Genomic DNA, 24,238 nt, shown 5'->3' on the forward strand with positions numbered 1-24,238 from the left:
TATGATAGACATACACTTATTAGGAAAAATAAAAATAATAATAAGTAATAAGCATGTGGGCTCCCTGGTGGCTCAAGTGGTAAGGAATCTGCCTGCATTGCAGGAGACATAGGTCTGATCCCTGGGTTGGGAAGATTCCCTGGAGAAGCGAATGGCAACCCACTCCAGTATTCTTGCCTGGAGATTCCATGAACAGAGGAGCCTGGTGGGCAACAATCCTTGGGGTTGCACAGAGTCGGACACAACTGAGCATGCACGCCTGTAATAAGTATGTAATGTTTATGTATAATATAATACACACATATACACATTTTACTGTAGAGGAGACTGAATAAAAAACAATAGGATATTCTGAGATCCGTAAAAGGCTTACTTAGTACTTAGTTGAGTACTTAGTTGAGTGACGATCAGCACATACATGTTAGGGAAACTCAGTGTCCAGGCAAAAAATGACTTTACTAATGAATTCTATCAAACACTTAAAAAATAAGTAACACCAATCCTGAACAAAAATTTTCAAAATATTGAAAAGTAGGAATTACTACCCAACATATCTTATGATGTCAGGATCACTTTGATACTGAAAGTGGAAAAAAATACTACAAGTAAAGAAAATTGCAGGTCAACAGCTCTCATGTACAAAGATGGAAAAATTCTTTTAAATTCTTCAGATTTATGAAACGCAATCATATTAATAAAGAACATTAAGTCATTAAAAATGGATGGTTTATCCCAGGAATGTAACTAGCTTCATATTTAATGGTGAAAATTTGATTGCTTTCATTTCAATATAAAGAACAAGGCAAAATGTTTGTTCTCATTATTTCTATTCACCATTGTACTGGAGGATATGTACAATGAAACAAGGAAATAACAAAAAATCTAGTTTGGAAAGGAAGAAAACTTTCTTCATTCATAGATGAAGTGAAAATATGAACTAAAAATGTCTATGAAATATATGAAAACATTTTAGAATGAGGAGTGAATTTAGGAAGGCTACAAGATACAATACCAATATACAAATATTATTTGTATTTCTACGACAGTTGGAAATCAAAATCGAAAGACAAATTTCAAATGGTACAAAAATATGAAGTACTTAGGGATAAAAACAGGAAAAAGTCAAAATGCCCATCAATAAATGAATGGATAAACAACTTATATCTAAATAAAATCCTAGCACTTGTCCAAAGAAGTAATAAAATATTGATACATGCAAGTACATGAATAAATGTCAAAATAATTATGCTGCAATTAAAGAGGCCAGGTAGAAAAATGCATAGTATATAATCCCTGAGATATAAAATTCTAAATATATGAACTAAACATAGAGACAAATGCAAAGAGCCTTAGTGGCTGGTCACAGAAAGAACCAAAAGAAATGATAAAGGTGCATGAGGAAATATTGGGGGATGATAGATAGGCTCGTTATATTGATTACGACGATGGCTTCATAGCCACATATACATCAATATTTAACAAACTGCATGCTCTAAAGTACAGTTTTTGTATGTTATATTTTATATTTGTCTTCTGATTTTTAACTAAATTTTATACATTTTATTCTAAAACAAACAAATATTTTTAAAATATAACTTTTTCTGTTAGAACTTTTTAATTTTCTGAAATGAGAATGTTTACATTAGTTATAGGAGATAATATCTATAAAACAAAGTGTTTATCTCTGAAAACTCAAGTCATTCTTGATGGCAATACATTTTTAATGCACCAAAAAACAAAAACAAGAATGGGAAGCGAAAAAAAGAGAAAAACCACTTCAAATGATCAAAACAAATGAGACCTGAAGGGGAAAAGAATTTAAAACACAGGTTCCTGTCAAAAACACTGATATTCAGAGAGATGGCTTTGGATAAAAATTGCTGGGTTTGGTTCCTGTTTGGAGAGAGCTGGAAAAAATAATTTTACTTTTTTAACTTTGCACTAATTTTTCCAGTTTAACATACTTTGGTTTTCCATTTTTTGCAATATATATTTTTTCAACTAATAATCCTGTCTTCTACATTACATCTGATGTATAATGTTACTTTCTTTTTTAACTCTTAAACTTAACTCATAATTTTATATGAAAAGGAGTGAAAATGTTGACCAACAAAAGTCAATGATTTATTACATTTTCCGTCAATAATAAAACTCATGTCAATAATCTTCAGTTTAATTTACTTATCCTTGGAGGCTTCATTAGACTTACTAATAAACTGGGCTTCATTTTAATTAGAATTAACACTTTCATCCTTCTTATGAATATATATATGAAACACTTTGAAATGCTGGCCATCTGGGAAAAGTCAAGCTGTCACAGCAAAATTAAGACATTTCTTATGAAGGAGTACTACGTTATGGCCACAAGACAGTAAATTAATAGGCATTCATTGTTACTGCATCCAGGGAAATTCTCTCAAAAAAGCATTGCTATCTCCTTTAGGAATTCTTAGATACTTTGATCATCCCTTTGAAATAATATTCATTTAAAGATACATTTCACATGCAATGCTAGACTCTCTCCAATGTTTCATTAGTAGGCATACGAGTTACATGATATTTTTTTCCATTTAGCAGGCAGACCATTAAGTTGTATAAGCATCACTAGTATCTATGGTTCAAAGATCACAGCCTCTTCTTAAGGATACCTGGTATATACAAAAAAAAGATCCTTTAAAAATTTTTTCTTTTATACTATAGTATAGCTAATTGGTTCAGCAGTAAAGAACCCACCTGCCAATGCAGGAGACGTGGGTTCAATCCCTGGGTCAGGAAGATCCCCTGGAGAAGGAAATGGCAATTCATTCCACTATTCTTGCCTGGGAAATCCCATGGACAGAGGAGCCTCCATGTGCTCGCAAAGAGTCGGACACGGCTGAGTGACTAAGCACACACACAAAATAAGTTAAGACTTGCAACTAAACAATAATAGTTGAATCACAACATTCTGTTAGTTCAGGTACACAGCAAAATGATTCAGTATATATATAAATATATTATTCTTTTCCAAATTCTAAAAGAATATTAACAAAAGAGAGGGAGGGAAGTAAGGAAGAAAGGCTGGAGGGAGGGAGGGAGGAAGGAACGGAATGGGAGAACTCTTCTATTTAAAGAGCAAGACTATTCAAACAGTGAATACCATGAGCTAGACAATCTCCTTAGGAAGGAGATGATAATGCTCACAATGAAATGCAGAAAATATATTTTAAGATTAAATATCAAATGATGTTTTCTAAAATGCTTCCCAGGTGGTGCTAGTGTTAAATAACCCATTCTTTTAGTTGTGATTAAGTGTAATGTCATCACTGACTCTATGGACATGAGTTTGAGCAAGTTCCAGGGGTTGGTGATAGACAGGGAAGCCTAGCATGCTGCAGTCCATGAGGTTGCAAAGTGTAGGACATGACTGAGTGACTGAACTGACTGAACTAAAGTGTAATGAATGACTTACATATCTAGATGCATGAAAAGGCAAGAATAAAAGTGGCATCGTATAATCACAATTCTACAGGACAGTTTGGTCAGTTAGTAAACAGTCTAAGATATTTCAAATACAGATGAAAATAATGATAAAATATTCGCCATGCAGGTTAAGTTGATTTTTTTCAAAGGTTATAAAGAAGGGAGATGGTGGGGGGAGGAGCAACAAGAAAAAGGAATAGAAAAATAAATGAACAACAAAATACAGCAATAATAAATTTGAAAGGGGGCTGTGGGACACAATATACCCCCCAAAACTCCTATGCATGCATAGAACATTACACAACACATGTTCTACAACACGAAACTGTCATTTTAGCTGAAAATAAAGGTTTTTATTTATACCTTAAAAAGGGATAATATATAGCTTTTTTAGAAATATCTTTGTAAAAATATACTTTTGTCAAGATTATCAACAACTTGGAGAATCTTTTCAAAATGCCCATTCTAAGTATGCTTTATAACATACTGAGAAAAGTATATAAAATTTTAGGCTCTATATGAATGTACATCCCTTCACAAAATCAACAGCACAATTACTTGAATAATATTGTGTGGCAAGTTTTGTGTATATTGCGTGGCAGGGGCCATGGTCGTTCATAGCAATTCAGCTGTAGTTCAGGATGCAGTAGGTATGCAATAAAATGTTTCTTAAGCCTATGACACACATTAATGAAAGCATATCTCACATTGCTGAAAGTGCAGTATAACCTGAAATTTGGGAGGAAAAAAATGGGGACCTATTGGAAATTGAGTATTTTGGTTCACATAAAAATCTGTTTCCTTGTAATGTCTAAGTGACAATCTGAATTTTACTTATCATTTGCCCCTTCTATACAGTTTTCCACAAAGCCTATAAACTATTAACTCACCAATTTTTAACCAATACAGTTTCAGTGTCCAGCATGGCAACTAGTCAAGATGCTTCACAGTGAAAGATTTAATAAAGACTGTCCTTGAAAAGGTCTGATCAGCAAACAGCCAACATTTAAAAAAAAAATTGTTCTAATAAAATACACACATACACCCTACATTTATTACTAATCTGTTTTTTTCTCTCATGTATTTCTATATTTTAATAAAAATAATTTCTTCCCCAAACAGATCATTATGAAATCCTCTATTAAACATTTCTGAAATCATATTTCTTAGCACAGATGCTTTAATAAATGACTGAATTTAAAATATAGGTAACTTGTGAGGAAAACAGTTACACTAGAATTTTTGTTCTGTTTCATTGTAGAAATGTTACACACTAATAACAGGCTTAAAAGAATAAGCCTGATGATTTTATTTCTATTTCCCAGCTATATAGATACATTAATTTGCCTATAGGAAAGAAGTCTACCAAGAATATTACACCATACATAAAGGACTAGACAGTAAATACTGTAGGTTTATGGGCCATAGAGTTTCTGAAGCAATTACTCAACTTTGCAACTGCACCTTGAAAGCAGTGATAGTCAGTACTTAATGAATGGATTTTTCTGTGCTCTAAAAGATTTTATTTATAAAAAGGGGTTAGAATGGCAACCAGGGTATAGAATACTAATTCCAGCTACAGAGTGTTACATGATACTGACAAAAGTTCTCTCCTTGACCAAACTTTTAGTCAGGCTCTTCAGAACCCTCTGTTCAATCAGGCCTGACCTTGAACTCTTATCTCTTTTCCAGCAGAGTCCAGTTTTAGCAAGAATCTTGCTCAATTAGAGAGAATCCCCCACACTGAACATCTGATCAATCTCTCCTCTTCCATCATGTGCCAGGTAGTATCTGGTCATCCCGATCTGTCACTAAAAAGAATCCTGTCAGGTTGGTTTAGCCAGCACCCCCCCCTTATAGCTTATGTTTTAGTAATTTTCCATCCATTGACCCACACCATGCTCCATAGCTGTAAATTCCCATGTTTAATAGTTGTATTCAGAATTAAGTTCAATTTCTCTCTGCTATTGTGAAATTCCATTGCAGTAGTACCTCTGAATAAAGTCTGCCTTATGGTTGTTTTTTATTTTACTACAGAGGAACAGATTAATTCATTATCTGCAACAGGAAGTGAAAGAGGAGAAAATAACCACATCTCCTAGGGTGACTCCACAGACTCAGCTGCCCTCAAAAACCTCAGTTCTTTAACAAGTTATCACAAGCATTTTTTTCTTTAATAATGTCAAAAATAACCTAGGATTTTCCTCTGATTGATCAAATTCATGTTTAATACCAAAATGACGCCTTATTTTCATGTTTCTCTTTTACTTTTCTTCTTTCAAAAATTGCTTCATCACAGTTGTAAATTTTCATGAAAATTCTAACTCATTTGCATTCTACAAAACAACTTTTTTTTTGTTAGAAGTTTGCCTTAGGCTTCATTTTACTGCAACAAGAAATTCTATGGGACTTTGGCCCCCAAATAGATCCCAAAAGTGAAAGTGAAGTGAAACAATTAGAGACTAAATGCACACATTCTAAAGAAAGATGGCCTCAATGGTGAAGGTAACTCTTCTGGGACTTCTAAAATCATTGCTGCTCTCCCTCCCCAATCTCAATCCCTATAAAGTTTAAAAACCATGGTATTAAATAATCCATTTATTCTTCCTATTAATCAGCGATCTCTACTTTACAATAGATTAAACTGTTTCATGTAATGTACTCTTTATTTTCCCCTGTGTACTCAGTGCCCTTGATAAATATTTCTCTTTGGGAATTACTAGACATTTTGAATATCTTCTCTTTAATATATTTTAATGCCTGCCAGAGCTCTTCCTCTCCTTTATTATCCTTTTTAAATAATCTCTATACTATTCCACCTGCTGTTTTGAAACGGGAAACTGAGTTCTGTTCATGAAGCCGAAGAATGCACTTTGCAAACAAGCAAACATTCACACAGACCGAGTTTATTTTAATGGTAACAGATACACATCTTTCAGTGTAGACACTCAGAGAGGGTCAGTTCAGTTGAGTTCAGTTGCTCAGTCGTGTCTGACTCTTTGAGACCCCATGAACCATCCATCCTGAAGGAGATCAGTCCTGGGTGTTCATTGGAAGGACTGATGTTGAAGCTGAAACTCCAATACTTTGGCCACCTCATGAGAAGAGTTGACTCATTGGAAAAGACCCTGATGCTGAGAAGGATTGGGGGCAGGAGGAGAAGGGGACGACAGAGGATGAGATGGTTGGATGGCATCACTGACTCGATGGACATGGGTTTGGGTAAACTCCAGGAGTTGGTGATGGACAGGGAGGCCTGGCGTGCTGCAATTCATGGGGCTGCAAAGAGTCAGACACGACTGAGCGACTGAACTGAACTGAACCGCAGCATGCCAGGCCTCCCTGTCCATCACCAACTCGAAGTTTACCCAAACTCATGTCCATCGAGTCGGTGATGCCATCGAACCATCTTATCCTCTGTCATCCCCTTCTCCTCCTGCCTTCAACCTTTCCCAACATCAGGGTCTTTTCAAATGTGACAGCTCTTCACATTGGGTGGCCAAAATACTGGACTTTCAACTTCAACATCAATCCTTCCAATGAACACCCAGGACCAATTTCTCTTAGGATGGACTGGTTGGATCTCCTTGGAGTCCAAAGGACTCACAAGAGTCTTCTCCAACACTACAGTTCAAAAGCATCAATTCTTCTGTGCTCAGCTTTCTTTATAGTCCAACTCTCACATCCATACATGACCACTGGAAAAACCATAGCCTTGACTAGATGGACCTTTGTTGACAAAGTAATCTCTCTGCTTTTTAAAATGTTACCTAGGTTGGTCATAACTTTCCTTTCAAGGAGTAAGAATCTTTTAATCTCATGGCTACATTCACCATCTGCAGCGATTTTGGAGCCCAGAAAAATAAAGTCAGCCACTGTTTCCACCGTTTCCCCATCTATTTGCCATGAAATGATGGGACCAGATGCCATGATCTTAGTTTTCTGAATGTTGAGCTTTAAGCCAACTTTTTCAATCTCCTCTTTCACTTTCATCAAGAGGATCTTTAGTTCTTCTGCACTTTCTGCCATAAGGGTGGTGTCATCTGCATATCTGAGGTTACTGGTATTTCTCCCGGCAATCTTGATTCTAGCTTGTGCTTCTTCCAGCCCAGTGTTTCTCATAATGTACTCTGCATATAAGTTAAATAAGCAGGGTGACAATATACAGCCTTGACGTACTCCTTTTCTAATTGGAACCAGTCTGTTGTTCCACGTCCAGTTCTCACTGTTGCTTCCTGACCTGCATTCAGGTTTCTCAAGAGGCAGGTCAGGTGGTGTGGTATTCCCATCTCTTTCAGAATTTTCCACGTTTTTTTGCGATTGACACAGTCAAAGGCTTTGACATAGTTAATAAAGTAGAAATAGATGTTTTTCTGGAACTCTTGCTTTTTTGATGATCCAGAGAATGTTGGCAATTTGATCTCTGGTTCCTCTGCCTTTTCAAAAACGAGCTTGAAGTGACACCCAAAAGGCAAGGATTACATAGTTTTATATCTTTACTAGCATTGATTTGTTCAGTATTGGTTGGCTTGTGACTTTAATACATGTCATTTTTGTCCAATCAATTTGAAGATTACAGTACCTAATTTGACATTTTTATGGTTTTTATCCCGTTTCTAAGTTTTTTCATACCTTGAGTCATCAGCTCACGATCCTTTTCCATGAACCCAGGGGATTGTTTAAGGACCAGATGTATGTTTAAGGGTTAATGGTCCCTCTGGCATACTTGTTAAGCTGGACAGCAGTTAATGCTTGTCCCCTGCTGGGTCTGAATGTTTTATGACTTACCAGACCAAGGAGGCATTCCTCTGAATGCCTGGAAATTGTAACAAAGAGTTTAGCTTTAGGTTAAAGAAGTGAGATGCTTACCTGAGGAGAAAAAAATTGAAATTAAAAAAAGGAAATGAGGTCTCAGAGTCCTATATTGTCTAGAAATTTCTGCCTCAAGTTCATATAACATTTATAATCATTTTTGCTGAGTTCACAGTGGGAAAACGGTAAGAATTTTGAGAGTGATTTATTTATAATTCTAAATTAACTTTTATATCTTACAAATATTTAAACATCTCAAGCAAGACTGCAGTATATATATAGAATTATTCTGCTCTTCCTTATATCACTCAAAACTAATTTGTAATTCACTGCATTACACAGAACATCCTCTTGTCAATTTTTAACAAATTGAAGTAAAAATACATAATTCAGTACTAAAGTTATAATGTGTTATGACCAAATAATTTTACTGAATCAAAGATGGGTCATCTAAGGAAATATATTATTATAACATTTCACCATATCTATACAAAGAAATTTGATGGTCACCTCAATAGATACCAGAGGACTTTTGAAAAAATTTAGTAATCATTGTGAATAAAAATATTTACCTAATTAATGCATTCCATTTATTGAATAGGATAATTTTTAAAATTACATAAGTATAGTATTTTATATACATGGAAAACTAATTCACATTTAGCAATCTATAACACACACATAGAATTAGCCTTTTAGTAGTGTATGCTCTTGGTTATAATGCAATTTAGAAAAGCTCTCACATAAGCCATACTTATTGCCATTTCAAAATTTTACCAGTTAAAGATTTTCTGGTTAATTTTATTTTTTATATCTAACTGATTACTATAGAGATTAAGAATATAATTTTTCACCATGGTAGGGTGAAAAGTAAACCATCTTGAATAGCATTAGTTAAATTTAAAACAAGAATAGGAATAAAACAAAGAAATAAGGATATAAGTTATTGTAAGATAAAACAAAACCAAAAAATAGTGATATTATTTAAAGAATTCTATCCAAGTCAACAGTTGTTTATCTCTGTCCAAAAGAACAGGGCATGCATCTTTCAAGAGGTTTTCACGACTTTTTATGGCAGTCACTTTTGATACTCTCAAATAATGGGAATAAATCATGCCTTTTCCTTGTTCACTGCTGAAGATAAAGCAGAGCATGTTTTTATGCTCCCAAAGCTCCCATCAATATTGGTATTGCATTCTACTTTATATGTTGATGTTCACTGTATGGAGCAACTGGCAGCTGGAAAACTCTATCCCTTTAAATTTATCACCATTCTATAGTCCCCTATAAGACAGAGACTACCATCTTCAGTAATAACTATATGCTTTCTTATTATAACTTATTCTAAAAACAAATAGTTTAGCCTAAGCTCAGAATGAAAATATTAGTAACTGGTTATACAGAAAAATGATGGAGAAATACTTGCAACATTAAAATTTTCCATTGTATAACATTATATGCTAAAAGAGAAAAATTCAAGTACAAAAAGGAGAACTATTTACTTAAAAGGCCACTGCATGATGGAAGACACCAGTAATTTATTTAATTCTTATTATAAGTCTTATTATGTCTCAGTCTCTGTGGGTTCTATCTCAGTGTCTGTTGGAGTCTCTGTGTCCGTACACACAAGGTTTGTTTGAGCCCTCTGAGCATTTCTGGCAGGTATGGGGTTTTATTCTAAATGTACCAAAGGACTATTTCATGCAAAAATGGGAACAATAAAGGGCAGAAATGGTATGGACCTAACAGAAGCAGAAGATAATAAGAAGAGGTGGCAAGAATACACAGAAGAACTGTACAAAACAGATCTTCACGACCCAGATAATCACGATGGTGTGATCACTCACCTAGAGCCAGACATCCTGGAATACGAAGTAAAGTGGGCCTTAGGAAGCATCACTACGAAAAAGCTAGTGGAGGTGATGGAATTCTAGTTGAGCTATTTCAAATCCTAAAAGATGATGCTGTGAAAGTGCTGTACTCAATATGCCAGTATATTTGGAAAACTCAGCAGTAGCCACAGGACTGAAAAAGGTCAGTTTTCATTCCAATTCCAAAGAAAGGCAATGCCAAAGAATGCTCAAACTATCACACAATTGCGCTCATCTCACATGCTAGTAAAGTAATGCTCAAAATTCTCCAAGCCAGGCTTCAACAGTAAGTGAACTGTGAACTTCCAGATGTTCAAGCTGGATTTAGAAAAGGCAGAGGAACCAGAGACCAAATCGCCAACAGACGTTGGATCACCGAAAGAGCAAGAGAGTTCCAGAAAAACATCTATTTCTCCTTTATTCACTATGCCAAAGTCTTTGACTGTGTGGATCCCAACAAACTCTGGAAATTTTTTTTTTTAATAAATTTATTTATTTTAATTGGAGGCTAATTCCTTTACAATAATGTAGTGGTTTTGCCATACATTGACATGAATCAGCCACAAGTGTACATGTGTTCTCCATCTTGAACCCCCCTTCCTCTTTCCTTCCCATTCCATCCCTCCGGGTCATCCCAGTGCACCAGCCCCGAGCACCCTGTCTCATGCATTGAACCTGGACTGGTCATCTGTTTCACATATGATAATATACATATTTCAATGCCATTCTCCCAAATCATCTCACCGTCGCCTTCTCCCACAGAGTCCCAAAGACTGTTCTATACATCTCTGTCTCTATTGCTGTCTTGCATATAGGGTTATCATTACCGTCTTTCTAAATTCGATATATACACATTAGTATACTGTATTGATGTTTTCCTTTCTGTCTTACTTCAGTCTATATAACAGGCTCCAGTTTCATCCACCTCATTAGAACTGATTCAAATGTATTCTTTTTAATGGCTGAGTAATATTCCATTGTGTAAATGTACCGCTGCTTTCTTATCCATTTGTCTGCTGACGGACATCTAGGTTGCTTTCATGTCCTGGCTATTACAAACAGTGCTGCGATGAACATTGGGGTACATGTGTCTCTTTCTATTCTGGTTTCCTCAGTGTGTATGCCCAGCAGTGGGGTTGCTGGGTCATATGGCATTTCTATTTCCGGTTTTTTAAGGAATCTCCACACTGTTCTCCATAGTGGCTGTACTAGCTTGCATTCATACCAACAGTGTGAGAGGGTTCCCTTTTCTCCACACCCTCTCCAGCATTTACTGTTTGTAGACTTTTGGATAGCAACCATTCTGACTGGCATGAGATGGTACCTTACTGTGGTTTTGATTTGCATTTCTCTGATAATGAGTGATGTTGAGCACCTTTTCATGTGTTTGTTAGCCATCTATATGTCTTCTTTGGAGAAATGTCTGTTTAGTTTTTTGGCCCATTTTTTGATTGGGTCGTTTATTTTTCTGGAATTGAGCTACAGGTGTTGCTTGTATATTTTTGAGATTAATTATTCGTCAGTTGCTTCATTTGCTATTATTTTCTCCCATTCTGAAGGCTGTCTTTTCACCTTGCTTATAGTTTCCTTCGTTGTGCAAAAGCTTTTAAGTTTAATTAGGTCCCATTTGTTTATTTTTGCTTTTATTTCCATTACTGTGGGAGATGGGTCATAGAGGATCCTGCTGTGATTTATGTCAGAGAGTATTTTGCCTATGTTTTCCTCTAGGAGTTTTATAGTTTCTGGTCTTACGTTTAGATCCTTAATCCATTTTGAGTTTATTTTTGTGTATGGTGTTAGAAAGTGTTCTAGTTTCATTCTGGTTGACCAGTTTTCCCATCACCACTTGTTAAAGAGATTGTCTTTTCTCTATTGTATATTCTTGCCTCCTTTGTCAAAGATAAGGTGTCCATAGGTGCGTGGATTTATCTCTGGGCTTTCTGTTTTGTTCCATTTATCTACATTTCTGTCTTTGTGCCAGTACCATACTGTCTTGATGACTGTAACTTTGTAATATAGCCTGAAGTCAGGCAGGTTGATTCCTTCAGTTCCATTCATCTTTCTCAAGACTGCTTTGGCTATTTGAGGTTTTTTTGTACTTCCACACAAATTGTGAAATTATTTGTTCTAGTTCTGTGAAAACTGTTGGTAGCATGATAGTGATTGCATTGAATGTATAGATTGCTTTGGGTAGTATACTCATGTTCACTATACTGATTCTGACAATCCATGAACATGGTATATTTCTCCATTTATTTGTGTCCTCTTTGATTTCTTTCATCAGTATTGAATAGTTTTCTATATATAGGTCTTTGTTTCTTTAGGTAGATATATTCCTAAGTGTTTTATTCTTCACACGGACCACAGCCTAGTCTCTCTCAATGAAACTAAGCCATGCCGTGTGGGGCCACCCAAGACGGATGGGTCATGGTGGAGAGGTCTGACAGAATGTGGTCCACTGAAGAAGGGCATGGCAAACCACTTCAGTATACTTGCCTTGAGAACCCCATGACCAGTATGAAAAGGCAAAAAGATAGGACACTGAAAGATGAACTCCCCAGGTCAGTAGGTGCCCAATATGCTAATGGAGATCAGTGGAGAAATAACTCCAGAAAGAATGATGTGATGGAGCCAAAGCAAAAACGATACCCAGCTGTGGATGTGACTGGTAATAGACGCAAAGTCCGATGCTGTAAAGAGCAATATTGCATAGGAACCTGGAATGTTAGGTCCATCAATCAAGGCAAATTGGAAGTGGTCAAACAGGAGATGGCAAGAGTGAATGTTGACATTCTAGGAATCAGCAAACTAAGATGGACTGGAATGGGTGAATTTAACTCAGATGACCATTATATCTATTACTGTGGGCAAGAATCCCTTATAAGAAATGGAGTAGCCATCATAATCAACAAAAGAGTCCAAAATGCAGTACTTGGATGCAATCACAAAAATGATAGAATGATCTCTGTTCATTTCCAAGGCAAACCATTCAATATCACGGTAAACCAAGTCTATGCCCTGACCAGTAATGCCGAAGAAACTGAAGTTGAACAGTTCTATCAAGAACTTCTAGAACTAACACCCAAAAAAGATGTCCTTTTCATTACAGGGGACTGGAATGCAAAAGTAGGAAGTCAAGAAACACCTGGCGTAACAGGCAAGTTTGGCCTTGGAGTACAGAATGAAGCAGGGCAATGGCTAAGAGACTTTTGCTAAGAGAACGCACTGGTCATAGCAAACACCCTATTCCAACAACACAAGAGAAGACTCTACACGCGGACATCACCAGATGGTCAACACCGAAATCAGACTGATTATATTCTTTGCAGCCAAAGATGGAGAAGCTCTATACAGTCAGCAAAAACAAGACCAGAAGCAGACTGTGGCTCACATCATGAAGTGCTTATTGCCAAAATCAGACTTAAATTGAACAAAGTAGGGAAAACCACTAGTCCATTCAGGTATGACCTTGATCAAATCCCTTATGAATATACAGTGGAAGTGACAAATAGATTTAAGGGACTAGACCTGATAGACAGAGTGCCTGATGAACTATGGAGAGAGGTTCATGACATTATACAGGACACAGGGATCAAGAAAATCCCCATGGAAAAGAAATGCAAAAAAGCAAAATGGCTGTCTGAGGAGGCCTTACAGATAGCTGGGAAGAGAAGAGAAGCGAAAAGCAAAGGAGAAAAGGAAAGATATTCCCATCTGAATGCAGAGTTCCAAAGAATAGCAAGGAGAGACAAGAAAGCCTTCCTCAGCGATCAATGCAAACAAATAGAGGAAAACAACAGATTGGGAAAGACTAGAGATCTCTTCAAGAAGATTACAGATACCAAAGGAACATTTCATGCAAAGATAGGCTTGACAAAGGACAGAAATGGTATGGACCTAACAGATGCAGAAGATATTAAGAAGAGGTGGCAAGAATACACAGAAGAACTGTACAAAAAAGATCTTCACGACCCAGATAATCATGATGGTGTGATCACTCACCTAGAGCCAGACATCCTGGAATGTGAAGTCAAGTGGGCCTTAGAAAGCATCACTATGAACAAAGCTAGTGGAGGTGATGGAATTCCAGTTGAGTTATTTCAAATCCTCAAAGGTGACGCTGTGAAAGTGCTGCACTCGATATGCCAGCAAATTTGGAAAACTCAGCAGTGGCCACAGGACTGGAAAAGGTCAGTTTTCGTTCCAATCCCAAAGAAAAGCAATGCCAAAGAATGCTCAAACTACCGCAAAATTGCACTCATCTCACATGCTAGTAAAGTAATGCTCAAAATTCTCCAAGACAGGCTTCAGCAATATGTGAACCGTGAACTTCCAGATGTTCAAGCTGCTTTTAGAAAAGGCAGAGGAACCAGAGATCAAATGGCCAATATCCGCTGGATCATCGAAAAAGCAAGAGAGTTCCAGAAAAACATCTATTTTGCTTTATTGACTATGCCAAAGCCTTCGACTGTGTAGATCACAATAAACTGTGGAAAATTCTGAAAGAGATGGTAATATCAGACCATCTGACCTATTTCTTGAGAAACCTGTTATTTAGGTTTCAGGAAGCAACAGTTAGAAATGCACATGGAGCAACAGACTGGTTCCAAATAGGAAAAGGATTACGTCAAGGCTGTATATTGCCACCCTGCTTATTTAACTTATATGCAGAGTACATCATGAGACATGCTGGGCTGGAAGAAACACAAGCTGGAATCAAGATTGCTGGGAGAAATATCAATAACCTCAGATATGCGGATGACACCACCCTTATGGCAGAAAGTTAAGAAGAACTAAAGAGCCTCTTGATGAAGGTGAAAGAGGAGAGTGAAAAAGTTGGCTTAAGGCTCAACATTCAGAAAACTAAGATCATGGCATCTGGTCCCATCACTTCATGGGAAATAGATGGGGAAACAGTGGAAACAGTGTCAGACTTTATTTTTTTGGGCTCCAGAGTCACTGCTGATGGTGACTGCAGCCATGAAATTAAAAGACGCTTACTCCTTGGAAGGAAGGTTATGGCCAACCTAGATAGCATATTTAAAAGCAGAGACACTACTTTGCCAACAAAAGTCCGTCTAGTCAAGGCTATGGTTTTTCCAGTGGTCATGTATGGATGTGAGAGTTGGATGGTGAAGAAAGCTGAGCGCTGAAGAATTGATGCTTTTGAATTATGGTGTTGGAGAAGACTCTTGAGAGTCCCTTGGACTGTAACGAGATCCAATCAATCCATCCTAAAGGAGATCAATCCTGGGTGTTCATTGGAAGGTCTGATGTTGAAGCTGAAACTCCAATACTTTGGACACCTCATGCGAAGGGTTGACTCATTGGAAAAGACCCTAATGCTGGGTAGGATTGGGGGCGGGAGGAGAAGGGGACGACAGAGGATGAGATGGTTGGATGGCATCACTGACTCGATGGACATGGTTTGGGTAGACTCCGGGAGTTGTTGATGGACAGAGAGGCCTGGCGTGCTGCAATTCATGGGGCTGCATAGAGTCGGACATGACTGAGCGACTGAACTGAACTGAACTGATTTTATTCTTTTTGTTGCAATGGTGAATGGAATTGTTTCCTTAATTTCTCTTTCTGTTTTCTCATTGTTAGTGTATAGGAATGCAAGGGATTTCTGTGTGTTAATTTTATATCCTGCAAGTTTACTATATTCATTGATTGGCTCTAGTAATTTTCTGGTGGAGTCTTTAGAAGAGATGGGAATACCAGACCACCTGACCTTCCCCATGACAAATCTGTATGCAGGTCAAGAATGAACACATAGAAGTTGACATGGAACAACAGACTGGTTCCAAATCAGGAAAGAAGCATGTCAAGGCTGTATATTGTAACTTTTAAAAGTATATTTAACTTATATGTAGAGTACATCACACAAAATGCTGGGTTGGCTCAAGCACAAGCTGGAATCAAGATTTCTGCGAGAAATAGCAATAACCTAAGATACTCAGATGACACCACCCTTATGGCAGAAAGTGAAGAAGAACTAAAGAGCCTCTTGATGAAAGTGAAAGAGGAGAGTGAAAAAGTTTGCTTAAAACTCAACATTCAAAAAAACTAAGATCATGGCATCCAATCCCATCATTTCATGGCAAATAGATGGGGAAACAATGTAAACAGTCACAGACTTTATTTTCTGGAGCTCCAAAATCACTGCAGATGGTTACTGCAGCCATGAAATTAAAAGACACTTGTTTCCTGGAAGAAAAGTTATGACCAACCTGGACAGCATATTAAAAAGCAGAGTCATTACTTTGTCAAAAAGGTCCGTCTAGTCAAAGTTATTGATTTTCCATTAATCACGTATAGATGTGAGAGTTGGACTATAATGAAACCTAAGCACCAAGAATTAATGGTTTTGAACTGTGTTGTTGGAGAAGACTCTTAAGAGCCCCTTGAACTGCAAGGAGTTCCAACTAGTCCATCCTAAAGGAAATCAGTCCTGAATATTCATTGGAAGGACTTATGCTGAAGCTGAAACTCCAATACTTTGGCCACCTGATGCAAAAAACTGACTCACTGGAAAAGACCCTGATGCTGGGAAAGATTGAAGGTGGGAGGAGAAGGGGACAACAGAGGATGAGATGGTTGAGTGGCATCACAGACTCTATGGGCATGAGTTTGAGTAAGCTCCAGGAGTTTGTGATGGACAGCAAAGCCTGGCATGCTGCATTCCATGGGGTTGCAAAAATGAGACACGAGTGATGAACTGAACTGACTCTTAGGTCTTATTTTAAAGGACTCAAAAATATTAAGAATGACCCCCATAATATCATAATGCTTATTTGAGTTTATCATCACTTTCTAGGTAATTATAATAAGTGTTACTATAAGTAAAATTTAAAAATGCTTTTCTCCCTAAAGATAAAACTCTATTTCAAACTAAATAAGCATTTTAGTATATTTATATCAGAGACACTTTTCTTCAACCCTTTTACCCACTCCTTTTTTCTGTGTGAAGTTTGTCCTTTGATGCTTATTTTCCTTAGAACTATGCAGTCCTTTGAAATACACTTCCCTAGAGCTTAGATATGTAAATAATCTAAAAACACAAATTAGTACATTTTTGTTCATGTGGAGGATACAGTCAACTGTACCTTTTAGATTCAATGCTAGTTCTGAATATATAATGAGAAAAGTGTGTAACATAAAATCCTCAGATTTTAACATGCATGATATAATTTACTATTTATAACTGTTATGATGCTTAGAATATGATCTCATCTGTATTCTATACAGATGTATTACAGTATTTTTTTATTATATTTATATAATGAAAAGTGTGATATTTTCCTTCTCTAGTAAAATTCTGCCATTATACCTTCAATGTACTACATAATATCCTATTGGAAAGTTTATTTTGAAAGCCCCCTGTTGCTATTACGGTTACTTCATGGATATGATCACCCCTTTTTCAAACAGTTTAATTCCATCTATTTCTGTGGACAGAAAAAGAGGCCTAAATTTATAGAAATAACTTCTTATAATGGTTCATTTAGCATAGTTAGTTCAGTTAACATCTGGCTCGATGGAACATTAATACATAGCCTACTGCCTGTCTCCTGATGAAAAAAAAATCCTGATTATACTGGATTTAGCTTAATACTAAAGTTTACATAAAGAAGCTTTTACTCTATTGATTATGTAATTTTTACAATTGTGGCAACTGTGAGTAAAATGTATACGTCAGTTCTCTGCCAAGGCTTTTAAGAAAACAATGTTCTAGAATTTAGAATTTTGTCTTCTCAACTTTTAAATATTACCCTAATTGAAGGGCATGTGTGTATGTGTATGAGTGTGTGTGTGTGTGTGTACACAAAGAAAAAACTCCAGGTGTGGGTTTTGTGTGTTGCTTCTGACACGTGCAATTGACAAACAGATTAAAAGGCTACTGTGACTTTTAGAGAATCTTACTGACTACAAGTCATGAGTTTGTTTTAAAAAAGCCTATAACTATGAAATGACTCTGGATTACCCAACACAGATGATCATGATACAGGTATGAAAGTCATTCAGCCACCCATAACTAATTCAAAATTGTAAGGATAATAAGAAGTTCATAGATTGTGTAGCCGAGGTCCATTGAGAGCATCTGCTCAACTACTGAGGTTTTCACAATGCTGCCCATTACTGCTATGGAGCACTCACAGCTGTCTGCTTCCCACTATTCTCCTTTTTAATGGCAGTTTTCTATTTATTTCAACCACTGTGTATCTTGTATTAAGGTAAATGCCTTGTTATTTAATGTGTCGGTCACCAGCTGACAAGAGTTCATATTTGAACCTGATGGAGAAAACTTTGTATTGACAAATGTATTTGTATATATGAGGATGACTAAGTACACTCTGTGGGTGAAGTAGCAGACTACTGCAGAGATAAGAAAGTATCTACACAAACTGGGCTTCTTCTTCTGTGATACAGAATTGTTGCTGGAAAGTGACTACTGAACCAGGGATAGCATTTGATAACATCCGATCCCTATTTGCAGCTAGGTCTGGCCACGTAATTAGTTCCCACTGCTAGTACACGAGAGGAATTCATGTGGTTCTTTAGATCTGAGTTGGTTAAGAAGCACATATACCTTCTCCAATCTCTTTTTACAACTTTTGAGCTAGACATGGATAACTATGAAGCTCTAGGAGATGGCTGGCTCACTAAATGCAAGAAGTCCTATACCCTTGAATCGCTGCATGGAGTAGAACTCCTCTCAACCAGAATACTAGCATGAATTCTAAGGTAAACTTTTTAAGGCTCTCAAATTTTTTAAGTCCTTTGGGAAGAATAGTTCAACTATAAACACTCTAAGTTAAAAAAAGACATAGAAAACAAGTTAGCGTACAAGTTACAATTCCAAAGTACATGTCAACACTAATGCTTAGAAATAATATCTAGACCCAATTTCTTTCAAAATTTATTTGATTATAACTTTAAAATCCACAAAGAATAAAATAACATCCACAAAAAATTGTGAAACGAAACAGGCAAAAATAAAATAGTAATAAATGAGAATGAAAAAAAAAAACTAAATAGATGAAGTAATCTCTTAAGTAGATGTAGCCAAAGTGAAAATTCATAACCTGGAAATCAGCTAAGACTGAAAATTTTTTAAAAAAGCATATCAGAGATAAACAAGATAATATTAAAAGTCTTCAATAAATATCTCACAGATATACTAGAAATACGGAACAGAATAGAGTAACACACACATGCACACATTTTCATGTTAAAACACAAAATGTGAAGTGAAGCAGGAAAAAAAATAATTCACAACAATTACATAAATAATGTAGCTGAAGACCAAAAATATGGAAACTATAGATAACCTCCCAAAGAATGACAGTTAAGGTTGTCAGAAGTTCACTGGCAACAGTAGATTATTATGGATAAGGAAATAATACTTTCAGAGTATTGAGGGAAAGTAACAGTCACTTAGTATTCTATATCTAAATAAACAAACAATGAAAAGGAAGGACAAACTAGATATCCACTAAATAAAGAGCTTCAAATTATAGAACCTTGCCAAAAGATCTACCAAAGGATATACTTCACTAATAGCATAATGAACCCAGAAGAAAGGAGATGATAAATGAAAAAATGAAAAAAAAATCTGTTACTATAGCTTGCTGTATCTAAGTACTGACTTTATAAATCTATGGATTTTGCTTCTTTAAAAGGCAAAACTGAAACTCTAGACAATGTTCACAAGAAAGGTGGTAATTTCAGAGGGTGACATGATGTGTCATATTTGGAAGGAAAACAGGGATATTGAATAATTTTATCCTGTCTTAAAGATATATGTGTTCAGATATTTTTTTTTTAATTAAGCATAGCTCCTATAGAATTTATAGATCAGGTTGACAGAGAGTAAATCAGAGACTAAAATTGAAGTTAAAATTTGGTCAAAATAGTTTATGAAGAATGATCAATTTCAAGACAGTCTATGTTTTAACCTATTTTAAAAACTGTGACAAAGAAGAAACTACAATATAGTTATTTAACTTTATTCTGTTTTGTTTGGAAATACATTCTATTTTTAGATGCCTTCAAGCCTCTTGATTTCATATTTTTCTCAAACTAGATGGTAATCTGGACTTGCTTCATGCAATAAAGCAGCTTTATTTGGAATTGAAGGTTATATTGTAAGAGTTTATATTCAGGTTGTGATAACCTTTAGAAAGAGAAAATACTGTTTGGACCAATAAGTTGGCCCCATTTTCTGATCCCAATCTCACCTTTCAGCTTTTCATCACATTCTCAAACCATCTTATTTAACGCCAGAAAATCCTTATGTTTCAAAATTTCTTTATGCTCTCTGCTTCCACAATCATCCCTGATAACATGATTAGACAGAAAACATAGAGCACAAATGCTTCTGAACTGCAAGAGAGGACAGAGTCATGAAGCCTTAATAACACCACTCTTCAGGAGATCAAATCAATAGCTATGTCACCAGAGGCCCTGCATATCCCATTCACTTCTGTAAACAATAATGCAGTGGTCCAAGAATTGCCACCATCCTTTCCTCTAGAATTTTAAAGCAGCACTAGAGGAGAAATAAATAACAGCATGTTTCTAGGAAAAGTTATAAGACACACTGTTTTAGAACTTTAATTTTCACAGTCAGATGCTATTTTGTTAAATTAGATTGTGGTATTCAAAAGCTTAAAGAAGGTATCTTTGCAATAAATATACATATATATTCAAAACAGGTCTAAAGTACCAAACCCTAAACAATATCTGCAAGTACAAGTGCCACTACCTAAATGAGATTTATTCTAAATTAATATCCAAGAGGAGTTTATTAAGGATTCATGTTATTTCAGAGCTCAGAACGCAACAAAAATTGTTCAATTTTGTATGTTAATTGTTTCCAATTTTCTTTAATAGTGTTAAGATATTCTTAGTTATATGAAGTAAAAGACTATTTGATGTGAATCAATGCTTTATGAATCAATGCTACTTGTTATTCAAGCCCTTAGTTGAATAAATTAAGACAATTAAAAAAATTAAATCTGTAACATCAATATGTCCAAATATGACAATTTTAATTATGAACCTATGAAACAAAATAAAAAGTTATGAAAAATAGAGATATTGGAGTCAACTATAAAATACTACCTATAATGCAGAGTAACCCAAATTATTGTGCTTGGTTTTAAATTTTAGCATATCTGCTTAATATAATGTTCATGTGTATTTAAACCTTATTGAAACACTGACGATCCTACATGCAGGGCAGAAAATGAGACACAGATGTAAAGAACAGAGTTTTTGACTCAGCGGGGAAGGCAAGAGTGGGATGATTTGAGAAAACAGCACTGAAACATGTGCATTACCATATGTAAAACAGATGACCAGTGCAAGTTCCATGCATGAAGCAGGGCACCCAAAGCCAGGGCTCTGGGACAAGCCAGAGGGATAGGGTGGAAGGGGAGGTGGGTGGGGTGTTCAGGACGGGAGGACACATGTATTCCTGTGGCCCATTCATGTAGATGTATGACAAAAAACACCACAATATTGTAAGGTAATTATCTTCCAATTAAAATAAAGTAATTAATTTTTTAAAAAGTGCTTCTTTCTTTAGTGCTTCTAGAATTTGGATCTAGATAGATTGTAGCAACATTACAGAGAAAGGAATCACAGTTTGAAACACTTAGTAGTATAACTTTTAGGACAAATATGTGCTTGTGGGCTAAGTTGCTTCAGTTGTGTCCAACTCGTTGTGACCCTATGGACTGTAGCCTGCCAGGCTCCTCTGTACCTTTGTTACATAGTAAGCCAAGAGTTCTCAAATGTATTTAAGTAAGTAATGATTATTCCTAAAACCTCACTGTAGTTCCAGATAAATCTATATTTTTTCATCATTCTCTGCAGCATGTAGACACTGTTCTAATAGTGCCCGTGTCAGACTCCACAAAACAAACAGAGCAAAAAGGGCCTAATTAATGATGAGTAACTAGGGCCTCCTCTGCACTGTGTGGCAGGCAGGAAAAGTTAAAGCATCATAGTAAGAGCACAGGTGCTTTGAATGAGGAAATGAAAGGAAGGGGAAGAGGGGAGGGAGGAACTGAGGGGGTGAAAACACATAAAGACCAGATTGAGACTTATCAAGGCTTTAGGTATAAATCTAGTAATATTAACTGAGTCACCCCAGGGAATAAAATTCTGTTCTCTATACCTTAGAATCATGATTCATAAAATGAGGGATAACTGTATTTTCAATGGCTTTCCATATCTAAAATACCACAGCCTTTCCTGAAGAAAAGTTTCCTATCTCACAGAAATAAGAAGAAACAGCATGTTGTCAGTATACCAAATACTTCTACCTTTAACTCTTCAGGACAATCTTGTTCTACTAATCATTGACATCAATAAATTTCTTACTCTTTATTATAGAAATGATTTTAAATATATTTCTTTTATCTGACAGGCCTGGTAAAACAGGCACATAAATAATTAGTACAAATTATAGCACAGTTGACAGAGACATTAACTTTGTGAAGATCCAGATATATGACATCTGTGCTAGACCTTGAAGGATGAATAAAAATCCACCACAGAAAAGGAAGAAGGAAGGGACGCAAGCAGCTAGATAAAATATGAAAAAAAGCAAGAGACAGGAAAAATACATAGATTATTCAAAAGTAACAAAAACAGAACAGGAGACAGAACTTGCCAAAGTCAGACAATAATAGGATATGGCCAAATTGTGAAGCCCCTTGAAAGGAATGATGACCAACTACTTTCAATGAAAGAGAAAGAAAAAACATGGAATATTTTCGTAAAATGAAATATATTAAAACTGCTATCAGGATTTACACAGTAAGTGACTTTAGGGCATCCTAGACGAAGCATCAGATACGTGAATGAAGCCATTTTAAATGTGTGGCCTTCTTAAATCACAGTGAACCAGTGACTGCTACATCCCTTGCTTTTAGGAACATGAGAATCTTTTACAATTATTCTATTCCTGCCGCATGTATGTTGCATACATGAGCAACAATGGTGTCTTGTTTAATTTTTAGTTCTCCAGATCAAGCAGCGCTTTAGCTGGGAAGCTTCATTCATATCCATAAGTGATTTCAATGAAGCTCTTCTGGAATTCAACACAATATCATAATGGAATAGATCTTTGGGAGGATGTGGACCTTTGAGCATGAAAGAGGGGCATTAGTCATGAGAATTAAGAGAGAAAACTGTGGTATACTGTTACACTTGCAGCTTCCAATAAACATACTTCCAGGTATTCAGCCCTTTTGCACTCCCCTTGTAAACTCACTTTATACCTAGTCATGTGAAAAACTCCCTCTTCAGCCAACCACTATACTATAAAAATTTTTGAGTCAAATTCTTTAATGACATGAGGCCATATAGAGAGAGGCCCTGGAATATAAGGGATCATCTTAGACATTCCAATCCCTGTCACATTCCCAGCTGAATTCAGCTACATGAGTGACCTCTGTTTACAATAAGCAAAAGAATTACCCACATATGAGACCTGAGAAATCATAAATCATTTTGGCTTTCAGTTATTAAGTTTTGGGTTATTTTACCTCAATAGCAATAGATCATTGAAACACACATCTCTATACTTATCTCTACTACAAATCAAAATTATTAAGAATCATCAGATATTCAAAAATGTTATTAGCTAAGATAATGTTTTAACAGAATAAGCCAGAACAAAAGAAAATGATATAGAAATATTGTTCTTTCTTTTCCCATTATATGTACATAAGCATTGGTCACATTATTATCTGAACTGTACTTTATTCATGTATATTCCAATTAATATGTCATTTAGGTTATAGATAATTCTGAGATTTGGTTATGAGATAAGTTGTTTGTAGAGAGCAATGGAATCAATAAAAAATTATTATCAGAGGATAGAAAGGGGCAATATGAAGCATCAAGAACACAAATAAATACTCTAAAATGGAAACTGTTGGTAGTATAATATACCTTCTCTAAAATGAGCTCCCGACATCAACTTTATATTTGTAAATAGCAATTCATTGTATTCAATTGAAACCAGGCACATGTGTTTTCATGTAATAGTTTTTCATATACTTTATCACTGA

The 24,238-nt window shown here is 35.9% G+C and overlaps 1 protein-coding gene across 7 annotated transcripts in view; it reads right to left on the reverse strand.

The window, feature by feature from the left end:
• The window catches only part of EPHA6 (EPH receptor A6), a 946,574-nt gene that overhangs the window by 746,047 nt on the left and 176,289 nt on the right, over positions 1-24,238 (reverse strand). The window contains exon 4 of one of the 7 annotated variants that reach the window (XM_081572577.1): positions 2,734-2,883. The exons of the other annotated variants lie outside the window; for them this stretch is intronic. Coding sequence (XP_081428703.1) covers positions 2,810-2,883 — 74 coding nt within the window. The 3' untranslated portion in view covers positions 2,734-2,809. Of the gene's footprint in view, positions 1-2,733; positions 2,884-24,238 lie in introns of those variants that run through there. 7 annotated transcript variants of the gene reach the window in all.

The sequence above is a fragment of the Giraffa tippelskirchi genome, chromosome 2, assembly GCF_054371585.1.
Source record: "Giraffa tippelskirchi isolate mGirTip1 chromosome 2, T2T-mGirTip1v1.2.pri, whole genome shotgun sequence".
Taxonomy (NCBI): domain Eukaryota; kingdom Metazoa; phylum Chordata; class Mammalia; order Artiodactyla; family Giraffidae; genus Giraffa; species Giraffa tippelskirchi.